The sequence below is a fragment of the Mastacembelus armatus genome, chromosome 17 (genome assembly GCF_900324485.2).
Source record: "Mastacembelus armatus chromosome 17, fMasArm1.2, whole genome shotgun sequence".
In the NCBI taxonomy this organism is placed as follows: Eukaryota; Metazoa; Chordata; class Actinopteri; order Synbranchiformes; family Mastacembelidae; genus Mastacembelus; species Mastacembelus armatus.
In genome coordinates, this window is record NC_046649.1 from 12,742,811 (window position 1) to 12,757,522 (window position 14,712).

Below are 14,712 nucleotides of genomic sequence, written 5' to 3' on the forward strand. Positions count from 1 at the left end.
TATAGCACCAACGGAATTAGGCAGTGGTGGACCAAACAGGAAAAATGAGAGAACAACAAAGAAATATGAAGAGGAGGAGATTAATAGCAGAATAAAGGCTATCTAAGCCCCCATGGCTTCAGTGCTTTTCTCATATTTCAAACTAGTTGATACCTGAATCATGTTATCTAAACTGAGACCCCAGGACACTTTTGTCTTCTTGCCCGTTCTGTTGTCTGGAAACAATCCGGCCATGCAGATACCAGTCAACTATCTTCCCTCCAAAAACACAAAGCAATCAGTGCCCTTCATTTTCATCTGTCACTGTGTGAGAGGCTATGCTTCAAATTTTGTTCGGCCGAACATACATAAGTTGAAAAACAAAGAAAGAAATACAGAATAATGTGAAAAAAATAAAAAAATAAAAAATCAGCTCCAAGAAAAACACTGTCCATTACAGCCTCTCTTATCATTGCTCACTTTTTTTCCCCTTCCTTGCTCTGTACATCTGATCTCACGCCCCAGGATGATGTTGGGATATGAGAAGAGTGTCGCTGGAATGGCCTGAGCAAAGACGCAGGCTTCACAAGAAGCTACCCACCCGCCCCCAATGAGACAGAGTTTAGTAATAACATTTCCAAGGCGGGTGAGTCAGAGGCAGCTATGCAAACCCGTAGTAATTACTGCTGTGGGCCAACGATAGCTCTGCCAAAATCCTGCTTTAATAACATGAAGTGCTGAACAGCTCATGCATACAGGGAGGCAGGCGGAAACATAATAAAAAGCAGTGACGCTTTTTTTTTTTCAGTAGAAAGAGTGTTAATACCACAGGGAATGGACTGGGGGTAGTAGAAGTGATGATGGGAATTAAAACAGACCTAATGTCAACACAAAAGCGGGAGAGTGCTTTGTGAAGCCTCGAAGCATGGGGAGAGCTCTTTGGATATGGTATATTGTGCTGGCCATTGAAAAAGGAACAAGCTGTTTTCTGTTTGCCTTGAAGTGAAGTATCTCCCCTAAAACAGAACACACACGCTTATGTCGGACAGTTAACTGAGAAAAGAGTTTGTGTAGATGAGCCAGGCTGTAGCTCAGCCACTGCAGTTTAACTTCATGGCCTTAAAAGGGGTAAATCTGTAAATATATCAAGTAGGAAAATGAAAACTCTCTTGATAATAACACACACAGTGCCTGATTTTCCATGGATACTGGGCCGGTCTTTTTACTGATTGATTTACTGATTGACTATACTCAAAAGAAAAAGTGAGTGATCATGAGGACATGCAAACAAATGTGAAATACTGTGCCAAAAGTCTTTTCCCCGTTTGCCCCGCTTGTTGACATCAGAAGTATCAGATTGTTCTTTCTTCCTGCATCCTGCATTATGGACAACACATCATGGTCATACTGGAGCACAGACAACTCCAACCCCAAAACACCTTGAGCAGACACAAGAGCGTGCTGTCATATTATATTTCACCATGAATTAGATTTCAGTTTGTGACTGGTTCCACCTGGTTGTGACCACCTGTGACAGGCTGTGACCAGCTGTGACAGCGAGCAGTACATTTAGACCGCGACTGCAACAGAGATGTGCATTGACTGTCAGGTTAAGCGGTATCACGGTGAGACGAGTGTATTCCTGTGACAGCCAGGTCTGAAAGATGAAGGATAAACCTGTGGTCGCGTGGTAATGTGTGTCTTTACTGGTGTCTGTTATGGTCCCTTGGTCTATTAATGTGTGTGGGTGGGTGTATAGACAGTGATACACATACAAGGATATGAAACACCTGTCATGTCTTTGCAGTGGCTACGCATCCACCAGTGTGCCAAATACCTTCATCTAGACTGTCACTGACATGCTACTGCAGAATGGAGTAAAACCAGGAGCAAATACTCCTGTCACACTAACAGTCAGTCTTCACTACCATGCAGGAATGTCCCAAATACAATTTGTGATAACTGAAAAAGAAAAATCAAAGTAGAACAATTGGTCTTGTTTTTACTCAGCTTTTTAGTTTCATGGAAGCTATTTAGAGAATCAAAAAAAACAAAAAAACAAAAAACTTTCTCCTTCATCTGGAAGACAAATATGCAGATCTTCCTCTCTCTGTCTTTTTTCCCTACACAGTTCCCTATTCTCCTTCCCTTTCCCCCTCCAAATTCAGTAATCCATTTCCAAACAACGCACACTCAAATGGACTTGAGCACATTTACTTAGGCTGGGGAGAGTGCTCCATCAACATCCTTTTAATGAAATCCTGAGAACAACGATCTGCCCTGGATGTCTGCCCAAACAGAATGAGAAGGAGAGTGAAGGAAGGAGATGGAGTGAGAGCGGCTGAGAGTTGAGAAAAATAGAAGAAAGAAAAATATGGGTGGAGTGGGGGGGTTGATGGTGACAAAGATGTTACTTTCTCAGATACTCCTGGGAATGTCTGGTGAAGAAGAGGGTACAGGCCTTTTAACAAATGTATACAATGAAGTAATGCAAAACTTGTCCCGAAAAGTACAGTGGTACCACAGGATTGGCCACATTTTACTGTAAATGACTTTTACAGTAAAATGTGGCCAATACTGTGGTGGCTCTATGTCATTAAAGTAGTTCCTTAATGCTTCAGTACTTACAGCTCTATTTGCAGCTTCGTTTCCCTGAATTGGCTGGTCACAATTGTGGTTTCAGCTGACAGACTGCAATCAATGACTGATATCTACGAAATAAAGGCCTGTTTTTTCCCACAATCAAGAGCCCAGTGTTTCAAAAACTACTGTTTTGTTGTATGCATGTGCTATGGAAAAACAAAAAAACTTGATAGACATAAGAATATCTGCTGACCTCTGCAGTGTGTTGATCAGTGACTGTCACAGCAACACAAACCTTTTCCTTTTTACCATTATTTTTCATAATAAAAATAAATAGAATATAAAAAATGTTTATATTTTCTGCACATATCAGCCAGGAAAACAAAACCAATGTGGCTACATAGTTCAAGGCGGTTCATTTTAAATCCTTAGCAACCAAACCATGTAGGTTTGTTTTTATGAGACACGTTTTATTTGTTTGCAAAATTGTTTCATTTTGAAATAATGGAAACAGTAATATGTACTATACAGAAATCTCTAAGAAATCCCAAATGCTTTTTATGAGTAACTTTTTGTAACTTCAGAAGTTTCTCAGTGCACATTGTGATTATAAAAAAAAAATTCTATATCATGTTTCCTATAGCTTTATGTATTCTTTGTGCCATTTTAATTATTTACTCATTTAACTGTCCCCCTTCCACTACATCATTAGCACCCAACTGTGTTTTGTTAATCTTTCTCAAAGTTTCGTCTCCAGCATCTGCTGGCACAATCAAATTAATCCTAGTAAGGATCCCATCTTAATTATACTATTCTATGCTAATATTAGAACAAGACCCTGAACCCATGATTCCTTCACAGGAAGAGAAAAACAGACAATCACATCCACAGTTTTATCAAACTGGAGCACAACCTGAATAGGCCTGATTTTTGCTTTGGTGCGCAGGCATATATTGCTTCTTGTGTTGTTAAAGCTACTGGGAAGGTTCCTTTAATGAGAACAGCATAAAGAAAGTAATAGTCATTTCAACACTTTTATTTTGAAATTTTAAAAAGGTCTATGTTCTTATTTGGAAGTTACTGCTTTGGTTGCCAATTAAGTCTCTTTTTGTGACTCTGCAGCGTGTAGTGTAGTGGTTTTTTTATGGCTACACAGGCTCGCCAACAGTGAAGATTTAGATATACACAAAAAACTTCTTTGTGAATCTTGCTCAGATGCAAATGCAGTCCAACAGCCACAGATGGCAAATCAATGCCCACCTTATACCGACTTTGGCAAACATCACATAAGTTATAAATCAAGGTGAAGCACTATGGATGGTTACTCCTTTGACGCAAGGATCAAGTATAGATCCTCTTTCTTTCATTCTTGTTTTCAGAGCACATACAGTACAGTACTATCTCTTCCATATTCATATAAACATCCTTTTGTGGATAGTTTATACTGCTGTATACTGAGCAAATTAAACTTTACAATTTGAACAAAACTAGCCTGAAAAAAATCTTACTTTCTAATGCAAAACCAAGCAAAGTAAGGTGCGGATGTTTACAATTTTGCTGCAGTTATGACTAAGCATAACAGGGGTTCAATTCCCAGCAGCAGGGCCTCCAGTTTGGCAGGACACTCAGATGGGAAGCCAGATGGGGATCACACTGGGGTGGTGACTCATATATATGTGGGGTGGGGAAAAGGGAGGCCTGTGCTGGAGAGAACAAATATAGGATCTCGCTTAGTGAAAAAACACTGTGTGTTCAGACTAAAAGAGGGAGATGCGAACAATAGGATATTTTGGGAAACCCCAACAATTAAATTTGTCAAAGGAGGGAGGAAGTTTGACGGTTCCTACCACACATTTGTGTGACTGACATGATGTAATCCAGATCCAGCTGTCAAGATTTAGAGGGAAAAATGAAGGAAAGCATGAATCTTGTCCTTTCAAGTACAAAACATGAGAGCAGACATGTTGTTTTAGAATGTCATCACTGTATGTGTATTCACAGGTTGTTTCTGAACATCAAAAATAGCCTACAGCAAATCTAGTTGGTGATTGTTGAATTATGGAAGGAGAATGACTGACTGCTGTGCAGCATCAAAGAGAATCAAGGAACTGTGTATTCTCTTTACCTATACTAAGAACTAAAGAAAGACATGCTTTTCATCTTAAAATGTTTTAACATTACAAAGAGTGAAACACATGTCCACTGTAGTGAAACTGCCATGTGGTATAGTGTGAACTAGACAGCAAATGTGAGATTTGTATTTATAGTCGCTTTTTAAAAAAAATGCAAGCTCTATTAGCACCTTGGTGGAAACAACTGTTGCCTTATTTAATTGCTTCTAAGCCAAAATGTTTCAAAATCTGATCTTTGTGTAAATTAACTTGCCTCTTTGTAATAATGTAATGTAATATTGGAGACAATTTGGGGGGGGGGGGGCGGGGTACCTCGCTGTATGGTGTGATGTATGGCGAGGATTTAAATGAATTGTGGCTCTCATGGTGATGCCACAGTTCCTCAGGGAAATCATGGCAAAATCCCCAAAGGCTTTGCAGGTTTATATTTTATTACAGATTTAATGTATATGGAAATATGGGTTCTATGTTTTCATGTAAATCTGTCAAAAAAAAATAAAAATCTAAACAAAAGCCCCTTTGTTTGTTTTCATCTGGTCTGTATTTTCCCTTTACACTTCTTGTTTATTGTAGAGATTCTGTGCCCTGAACTCACAGTGTATAAATATTTCACAAGTTGAAGAGACAAGCCAAAAAGTGCACAGACCTGAAGCTAAGAGGGGAGGGAAGGGAAGGATGCAAATAGACAAATGACAGAAACAACAGCGTGGTCCACACAGTGTGAGCACTGGAGCAGAAGTGAGAGAATGTCACTCAAGTCACAGGGATTTGACAGATGTGCTTTGTTACTGGCTCTGTGTGACCTCTCCTTTCAACCCCTCTCAGGCTCAATGACACAAACAAATACACATGCGTGCATACGTTCACACACACACAGAGAAAGGTACACGGGGGGGGGGGGCTTACATGCATATACCCTGGAACACAACACAAAACACATACGTCTAACCACATACATGTTCACTCGCTCACAACATACAGTACACATCATTCAGCTTGCAAGGCAGTGACAGCCTTTCCACAGTATCAGCCGAGGCACGAACAGAAATTCCCGACCCACGCTTTCCTTCCTCACTGCAGCCCTGTGGGCATGAGCTCTCAAAAGATATAGAGTAACTCCACTTGTCCAAGCTGTTATAGACTTGACATGCTATGCTCACCCATCAAATTTAGGAAACATACATGACTTCTTGTTCTCTTATTTCAGCTATAAGCTGTGCATTGAAATCCAGTGACCATGTCCAGATCTTTGACGTTCACTCACCCACGAACACCAAACACAATAAAAAAATATGACCGATCACCACCCTGAGCAGTTCTGAAGCTTCATTCATTACATTTAAAAAGAGTATGCCATTCTGATGTGCCTCTCTGTTGCTCTGAGAAAAGCCTTGAAAAATAGTAGAAAGCTGGATGAAAGGAAAGATAGATAAATGGATGCATGGGCGAATGGCTTCTTGGAGAGATAGATTGGTTAATAAACAGAATAATGTGCAAGTCTTCCTGATTCACGGACCTGTTCTAAATTCAATCCTCATGTCTGTCAGATAAGCAGGGTCACTCACATCTTTCTTGGATTTGTGATCTGCCCATGGGCTATTTCTCTAACCAAACACTGTACAAGAAAACCACGGCTGCAAGGAAACAAGCATTCTACACAGTCTTTAAATTAATTAGCACACATCAACTTACTATGATCAGTGCGGTCGAAACACTGTCCTGTAAGCCTAATTAATCACAACATTGGTGAACAGCCAACAGAGTGCGAGGACAGCCCCCTTCTGTCTGAAACCTCCACAACATTGCTCCAGAGTGAACCCACGTCCAGGGTTAACACAATTACCAGCATGTCCTCACAACCATACCTCCACCATCACACCGCGAGCGCTGTAATTGGTGTGTCTGGAATTGCAGGGAAAAATTAGAAAAGCAGTAGAGGGAAAGAAGTGATTAATTTGCTAGAAGGAGGAGGTCGATGGTGATGTAAATCACTACATGTCAGCGCAATTTAATTTCCCTGATTCCCTTGGCCTTGTCTGCCATGCCAGCCTTGCACGCTGATTGGTTAGCATCAGGTCATAGCTAAAAAGGTCATGGAGTGAAGGGCACCGTGTATATCCTAATAATAGTATAGAAGTTGGTACAGGACCTGTAGTGCCCAACTGCCCCCTCGCTTGTTTGTACGAGCCCCAGAATACTATGATGAGAAGGACAGGTAACATGAAAAGTCTGTGGCAAGATTAACGAAGTCTTTATCCTCATACGCTACGTTTACTTTTATGTAAAGACTCAACTGCCATGGATTCAGTATAAAACTGCACTTGACTCAGAAAAAACTAAAATAGTTATGGAATTGATGATTTCAGCTGGATGCTTATGATAACAAGTCAGCACTCAGTGTGAAAGTGAAACACAGCTGAGTCTTTGATGTGCTCTTTTTAAAATCTCTATCAGCAAAAAAACACACCATTGGAAATCCTGAGTGTGTTGCCATCAAAACAACTGTCCAGGTTCACACTTCAAACCTCATCTGCTCTATTGATTCTCCAGAAAATGCCCTTAAGCAGACTTTGTTTGCATTAAACAACATCAAAATGCCAACCACAATCTATAATCCAATCCCCACCTTTTACACCCTGTTTTATTAGCAAGCTCAGCGGTGCAGACAGCAGAGGTGCTGCTCCTCTTTGTTGCTAAAGACCTATTCAGCTCCAGGGGTCAAGCATAGAAAACAAGCTTTTCCTGGGGAGCAATTAACTCTCATCCAAACCAGTGTGAGGTCATATCTATAACACTTCCTGTTAATACCTGGGTGATCACTTCCTGCCAAACGGTACACTCCCCCATGCTTATACTGTTTGTTGTGAGTGTGTGTTTCCAACTCTAAAATAGAGCAGTTTTCATTTGAGATTACGCATTACAAAGGTGCTAATAAAGTAGATACATATATATATATCCTGCATTGTTGTGTTTGTGTCATATATTTAGAAAAAGACAACTTATTTTGACAACTCTCTTGTCATACCTGGTTTGCACTGACTTACAGGCTGTTTGACTGCATGCCTTTGATGCCATGTTTTGCATATTTTGAAACAGCTCTGAAGCTAATCCTAAAATAGGCCCTTTATTTAGCATAACATATTCATATTGTATTGATATTTCTTTCCCCTAATATATACAGAACAATTCTGTGCATTCACAGTGTACACAATGAATCATTTTCAGATAGAGCACCCAAGGCAGTTTTATGAAACAAGTGAAACCTCTACTCCCAGGTGAGACTGGCAGACTAGTTTGTGTAGGGCCACTAGAGGCTGTTGAGACATCATAGCTCAAAGAATTGCAAGATATAAGAGTATGACCAAAAATCGTAGAGATTGGAAGTGTATTTATATTTTAAGTTTACTGTACTTAGAAATAAAAATATATATATCTTAAGGTTAAATAATGTAGGTCCATACTCTTTCTTGTTCTCTGTTGACAAATTTTCTTTTCCTGTCTACAAGATGCAGACAACAACACCCATCTGCAGTAAAACAAGCTAATTTGCACTAAAATCTCAAAGCAGAGTCAATGAGGTGATACCAGACACATGCACATGTGCCTGTGCACACTAAAACAGGCAGACACACACATGCATGCCAACATTGCTTGGACACATGCACGCACATACACAGACCCTCAGCTGAAACACACACAAACTCAGGCATGCCAGGATTCCTAATGACCCAAGCCATGTATTTGTAAGGATGCTAAGAGTGTATTTTGAATTAAGAAGAGGAGAGGCAGAAAATGAACTAACGATGGCTGCTAATAATTACAGATCTGTAGTGTGGAGGAGTTAATGAGGAGCCAAAGCCTCCCATGATGCCCCAGTAATAATGAATGAGGAGTGAGAGAGAGAGGAGGGAGGGCGAGACAGGGGTGGGAGCTGTCAAATTGAGAGGCCGCAATGCCCTTTGGTTTTCTCTGCACTCTGGGCATGTCAACGAGAGAGAGGCCTTCCCAGAGGAGGCTTGTCTCCACACTAATGAAGATGTGACAGACCTCCAGTCCGTGACTTGGAGAGTATAGGAAGGCGGATGAGGAAAAAAGAGAGAGACAGCTCATATAAAATGAAAGGCACTGAAAAGGTGAAAGGTTTCAAAGACCTTAAAGAAGAATGAGACTGTCAGAGAAAAGCAAAAACTGATTAGAGTGATAGGTGATGGTTTTTAGGATGTTTTGACTGCTGTATATGTCAAACATTTGCCTGGACACTTCAAGGATACATGAGTAGATGAGTAAAAGATATCATTATCTACAGCAGTCAAGCAAAATAAGAGATAAAGATTGCAAGCACTCACCAGAGAACTGGTATAGCTTGGATCAGAGGTGTCCTCCTGTAAGTAGCGTGACAGGCCAAAGTCAGACACTTTACACACCAAATTGCTGTTGACCAGAATGTTGCGTGCAGCCAGGTCACGGTGGACATAGTTCATTTCTGAAAGATATTTCATCCCTGCTGAGATCCCACGCATCATTCCCACCAACTGGATCACTGTGAACTGACCATCATTTTGCTAGAAGACAGAGATGCAAACAAATGAAAACAGTTATTTAGATATTCTCTTTGTCATGATTAGCATTAATGAACATAGCTGGAGGATAGAGAGATTTCAGCAAATGCTTACATATCTGCTTTTAATGATAATCAACTAATTATGTTTAGTTCTTCAGAGAATCATAGATATTGTGCTGAAGGAAAAAAATCCAGGCTTGAATCAGATTTTAAATACCTATTGTTCAAGTTTGATTCAAACAAAATAAATTACATTTTGCTCTTGTCTGATGGATTACAGACAGCATGTAGTCTTTTCAGAAATTCAGTTATCATCAAGGCTAACCCTATGGGATTTCTATGTATGGCTGCAAGGGCATAAGACGTGTTGTCAAATCTAGCATGCAGTTAACTGACAAACAGCCTAATCTAGTTTTTTCCCGTTTAGCTTTTCCCACTGGGCTTGGATCTACTGTTTTTAGTATAGTGTAATTAAGGTTCATAAAACTGAATCATTTTCCTTCCCTTTTTTTTTCTAAATCTTTTGTTGTTTGTCAAAAGCAACATCCTAATCTTTTAAATGTTTCTAACGTCCATAAGAAGAGTATACTTGTATTAGTGAGCAAAAAGGCTTCTTGAAACCAGTCGGTAGATGTTAGGGCGTTATTCCATTTGGGCATGCAAGCATCTATCTCTTTAACGTCCCCACATGGTGTCCCTGTCCCTGTATGAATGCTCTGAAGAGCAAGCTTTGAACCCTTGAAACACAGTAACAAATAAGAGGGTAAGGGAGATCGATGGAAACACAAGTCGGATGTGGCGGTTAGCAAAGCCAACTTCAAAGAGCCCCTTTAAAGCCACCCTAGATCAAAGTAGAATACAACAGCAATCCATGAGATTGAAGGAGGAAAAAAAGTGAGTTGCATATTGAATAAGCTCTATGTCCGCTCAAACCTGACTATAACGAAAAGAGTGAAGAGTCCATTAATAGCTCCAGGCATTAATAGAGAAATTAAAGGCTGATAGGGCCAGCTAGTGTAGAAATTTTCAAATTAATAATGATTGAAATCATGTTCATTGTCAAGAAACATATTCTCTGCTGGCATTGGACAGATTAAGAAGGCTCATTCAAATTTGTATTAGTAGGGATTCTTGGCATGAATTCCTTTTCTGGAGCAGTTTTACAATTCATTTCCAATCAGCTCCTCATTCCCACAATACAAGGTTTCTATTCAACTCCTGTCATGGCTTTTGTATCACCTCGCATAACTGTTTCCAGCTATGCATCACACAGCACATGTATATCTTCACAAATATGACTCACCCGCAGGAATGAGTCAAGGGCACCATTCTCCATGAACTCTGTAACGATCATGACTGGACGGCTCTTGGTGACGACTCCCTCCAGACGAATAATGTTTGGGTGGTCAAACTGGCCCATGATCGACGCCTCGGATAGAAAGTCCCGTCTCTGTTTCTCCACGTAGCCTGCCTTCAGGGTCTTGATGGCTACATAGATCTCTCTCTTACCAGGCAGCTTCAAACGGCCCTTGTACACCTCTCCAAATTCACCTATTGGGAAGCAGGGGTACAGTGGCTGCTCTGTCAAAAATCTGATCAGACAAAAGCTTAGTTGAGTTGATTACATGTAATCTATCTATTTATCAAGGTTATCGTCATGTCCTGTGGCAGAAATACTGCATAAAGTGCTATTATAGATCATAATTGACTCCTCTAGTGTTGCTCTTTCAAGATGTTCCAAGCAGTATGGTTCCTCTGACTCACAGTGGTCATATATCCTAAAAGCCTGCCAAGAGTGTTTACATTCCCCAATAAAAAAATAACAGGCAAGCACTATTTGGTAAATATCTGGAACCTGTCTGATTAATTATCACCACCTTGGTGTCCTGCAGAGACACCACACAGTGAAATCAACAAAAACGGAACTCTTTAATTAGCTAGTCCTTATGCCTATCCTATCTCTGTTACTTCCTCACACCTAGCTTGCTGAGTAGGCCGGTGCACAAGAGCTATTACAGGCCCAGTCTCATTACCAGGGGTATTTTAGCCTCTGTATGATCCAACACATTCAGTATGATATCAGCACGAACTACCTGCTATAAAAAAATCTGTGTTTATATCTAAGGAAAAGGACATGTTGGAGATACACAGGCATATTAGGGTGAAACTACTTTAGCCAGTTGGTCAAAGCAGTCAGCACCTTCTTACCAGTTCATCAATTTAAACTGAAATTTTGATAATACATATGGGATCATTCCGAAACAAAGACAGAAAACCAAATGTCTCTACTTGTTTTACATATAAAGTAAAGCAAGGTAAAACATGTTAGAGAGCAACACTAATAGGATCCAAAAACAGAAGAAGCACCGGGAATAGGCTGCTTGAGTTATTTCTAATGCCATTAGGACCCAGGGCAGCTGGCCTATATGCTGCTAGTGCCTTGACATGGGCCCTTTGACATCTTCCCATTTGATGTAGCTGCCAAAAGGGCTGAGCTTTACAAACTTGAACAAATTCAGCCTAAACTTGTTTGCACAAATGCAATGCATGGAAATACAACAATCTCTTCCTTGCTTACATGTGCACGATTGTGCACATACTCACTCACTCATGCACGGATTGTTCAGTGACACCAATTTATCATACCTGCACCGATGACCTCCTCAATCTTAACAGTGGAAACGTCAATCTCCTTGGCGAATTCTCGTACAGCTTCATTGGGGTCTTCGTAGGTAAAGGGGTCAATGTAGATCTTCATCCCCGGGGAGCCTGAGAAGTGGGTCGGGCAGCCCAGTGGGGAGGGGCAGTTAGACATGTCGGCTCGCAAAGAGAGCTCTAGAACAACCAAAGTGCTCAATGAGCTTCCCAAAACAACAAACTGTTCTTTAGCTAAGCTCTCATGTTAATGGTTGATAAAAACAACAGCCCTTCCAGTGGAAATATAAATCAGTGTGACACAGCATTACTTACAATCACTACAAGCTTTTAACTGCTACAAATGACGATAATGCGATTTTCTTTATGATTTTCTCAGAAAAAAGACAAAAGGACAAAAGGAATACAACATGGAAAGGAATATTAATATATATTGCATGCATGAAATAGTAGAGGTACATCTTCAGTTCTGGGTGGGGCAGAAAACAAAATGGTGCTTTGATGATTCAATACTTGGAATTAGTTATCAGGCCAGAAAAAAAAAAAAAAACAGAAAGAGAAAGAGATGAAGGAATGAGGATATATCGAAAGAATAAATGTAAACAGTTTTCCCCCCTTTTTCCTTTTCCCTAGCAGTGTCTGCTCTTTGATAGTGGTAGAACCAATTTCCCAACAGCCATTCCTTATAGAAGCTCATAAAGAGATAAAACCACTGTGCTATCAGCTAGCGCTTTATGCCATACTGCGATGGGTGTGCTCAGTTCACAGACTTGAGATGCCTGCACATGGAGGACAGATCAACACACAGTTGGGTGGGTGGGGAGGACTGCCGAAAAACACTTGTAAACAAATTCAATACACGCTGTCACAAGATGGACATTACAGCGAGCAAACAGACATCAAATCATCATTTCTGCAGTGACACCCAAGGGGCAGCTCTCTTTCTTAGAGCTGTTTAGTCAAAATCTTGGCAGCCATGACTGGAATACACCCATCACCATCAAGTCAATTTGTGTCTGCTCTTTTGCATATCTGCATAGAGAGGGGGAGGGGTCTCAAGAGACTGGAGGAGGATAAGGTCTGGTCTTGGAGGGATCAAGGTGGCTCACCTCCCTCTTGACTAGAAGCTGATTCTAGTTACATCACTAATTGCCTTGAATCCTGTCTGTGGGAACATAATTGTTCATTAGAGAGTCCATAAAGACGAGTCAAGTTGGTCCATTGGGGAGTTTGCAGCTTTGCATTCCATACAGTCGTTCGGTTTACAAGTGTCACCAAGCTGCTCACTCAGCAGCACCGCTGGGTGGGACTCAAAATCGCAGCAGGGAGCACACACAACAACAAACATATGAGAATACACTTAAAAACTCAAGCACATATGCGAGCATGTCCACATACACCCATTAATTTTCTAATTCAGAGTCCAGAGTCCACTTTCATGTATAATTTAAGATACAAACAGTTTATCTCTCTCGCTCTTTCTGGTACAGACCTGGACTCATCTTTTTATGGCCACTGGATAAAAAATAGATTCCCCCTTTAATATTTCATAGTTCCTTCATCTCAGCATATGAAGTAAATATATCTAAATGTAAAATTTTTATCCAACATATAAAACAAGCACATACCTTTAACACGCACTATGATTTTTTTCACCTTTCTCAATTAGATGACCAAGCATATTCATTCACTGAATTTGGATTATAAATCTTAACAAAATCCCAAGGCTACAACACAGATGGTCAAACAGTATTCAGTTGACCGGCATTATAAATTACAATTTACTGCACTGCACTTAACCATGTTATTTTCACCAATGTCCAGCATTACCCTGCTATTAGTCTGCCCTGCTCATTTACTCAATGGCCCTAATGTATCCACAAATCAACTGTATGGCAGTAATGTTTACATTAATCTATTACTAGCTACGGGTACAATCAAATTACTGGTGGTACTGCACAGAATTTACATATTCACTAAAGACAAACAACAGTATCAGTATGTGAAACAGGAGCTTCAAAAACACTCTTCTTTTTAACTTAAAGGAACTCTTTAATGTATTAGTCTTTCACCAAGGCAACATAATTCTTTAAATTCTTTTTGCATGACAATAATTATAATTTAGCTATTTCACTGGATAGTAATTATATGTTTTATATGATTATGCACTTTGTTAAGTTAACATAAACCACTGCTGAACACCACGGCTATAGTGAAAACATTCCCATTTGATGAGCGTTCAAGATGCACACTAATCTGTTCTGTGGCTCTGTGAATATAATGAGTCGAGTTTATTTCCTAAATGCAAACTAATTATCCACCGTTTGATGTCAGAAAATCATTTGTCAGACACACACTGTGGCTTATTAGTATGGAAATCACATAAGAGATCAAAAATTGTATGGGATTAAGAGTCACATCGGTATAGGCAGTAAAACATTGTGTGGGTTTATCAGGCATGTGGTGCCTTCTGCAAGTCTTCTTGTGAAAGATAAAATTCCGATCAGTAAAAAAGGGCTTGGCCTACAGTAGCCTACAATATTAAGGATGAAGATGAAAACCAAATGTCACAACATCTACAGATGCTATTAAATTCTGTTTATACCTTAGCTATTTATGTGAATTCACATGTATGACTTTAATATGCAGTGTTAGAAAACAGGAAAGTAACATATTTGACATCTAACCATAACAAGATCTGTTAAATGGGCTTTTGAACCCCATTCTCATTCACTACTAAATGAGAATGAGAATGCACCAGATGCTGAGGCACAAACAACAGCTGAAGCTACAAAGCGAAAA

The 14,712-nt window shown here is 40.0% G+C and overlaps 1 protein-coding gene across 2 annotated transcripts in view; it reads right to left on the minus strand.

Moving 5' to 3' along the window:
• The window catches only part of ephb1 (EPH receptor B1), a 139,918-nt gene that overhangs the window by 9,369 nt on the left and 115,837 nt on the right, over window positions 1-14,712 (minus strand). Inside the window, exons 10-12 of one of the 2 annotated variants that reach the window (XM_026314575.1) lie at window positions 11,902-12,024; window positions 10,559-10,806; window positions 9,041-9,256 (exon numbers count right to left, since the gene is read on the minus strand). In XM_026314575.1, the coding sequence (XP_026170360.1) occupies window positions 9,041-9,256; window positions 10,559-10,806; window positions 11,902-12,024 (587 nt within the window). Of the gene's footprint in view, window positions 1-9,040; window positions 9,257-10,558; window positions 10,807-11,901; window positions 12,091-14,712 lie in introns of both variants that reach the window. The other variant, XM_026314574.1, reaches the window with a different exon arrangement.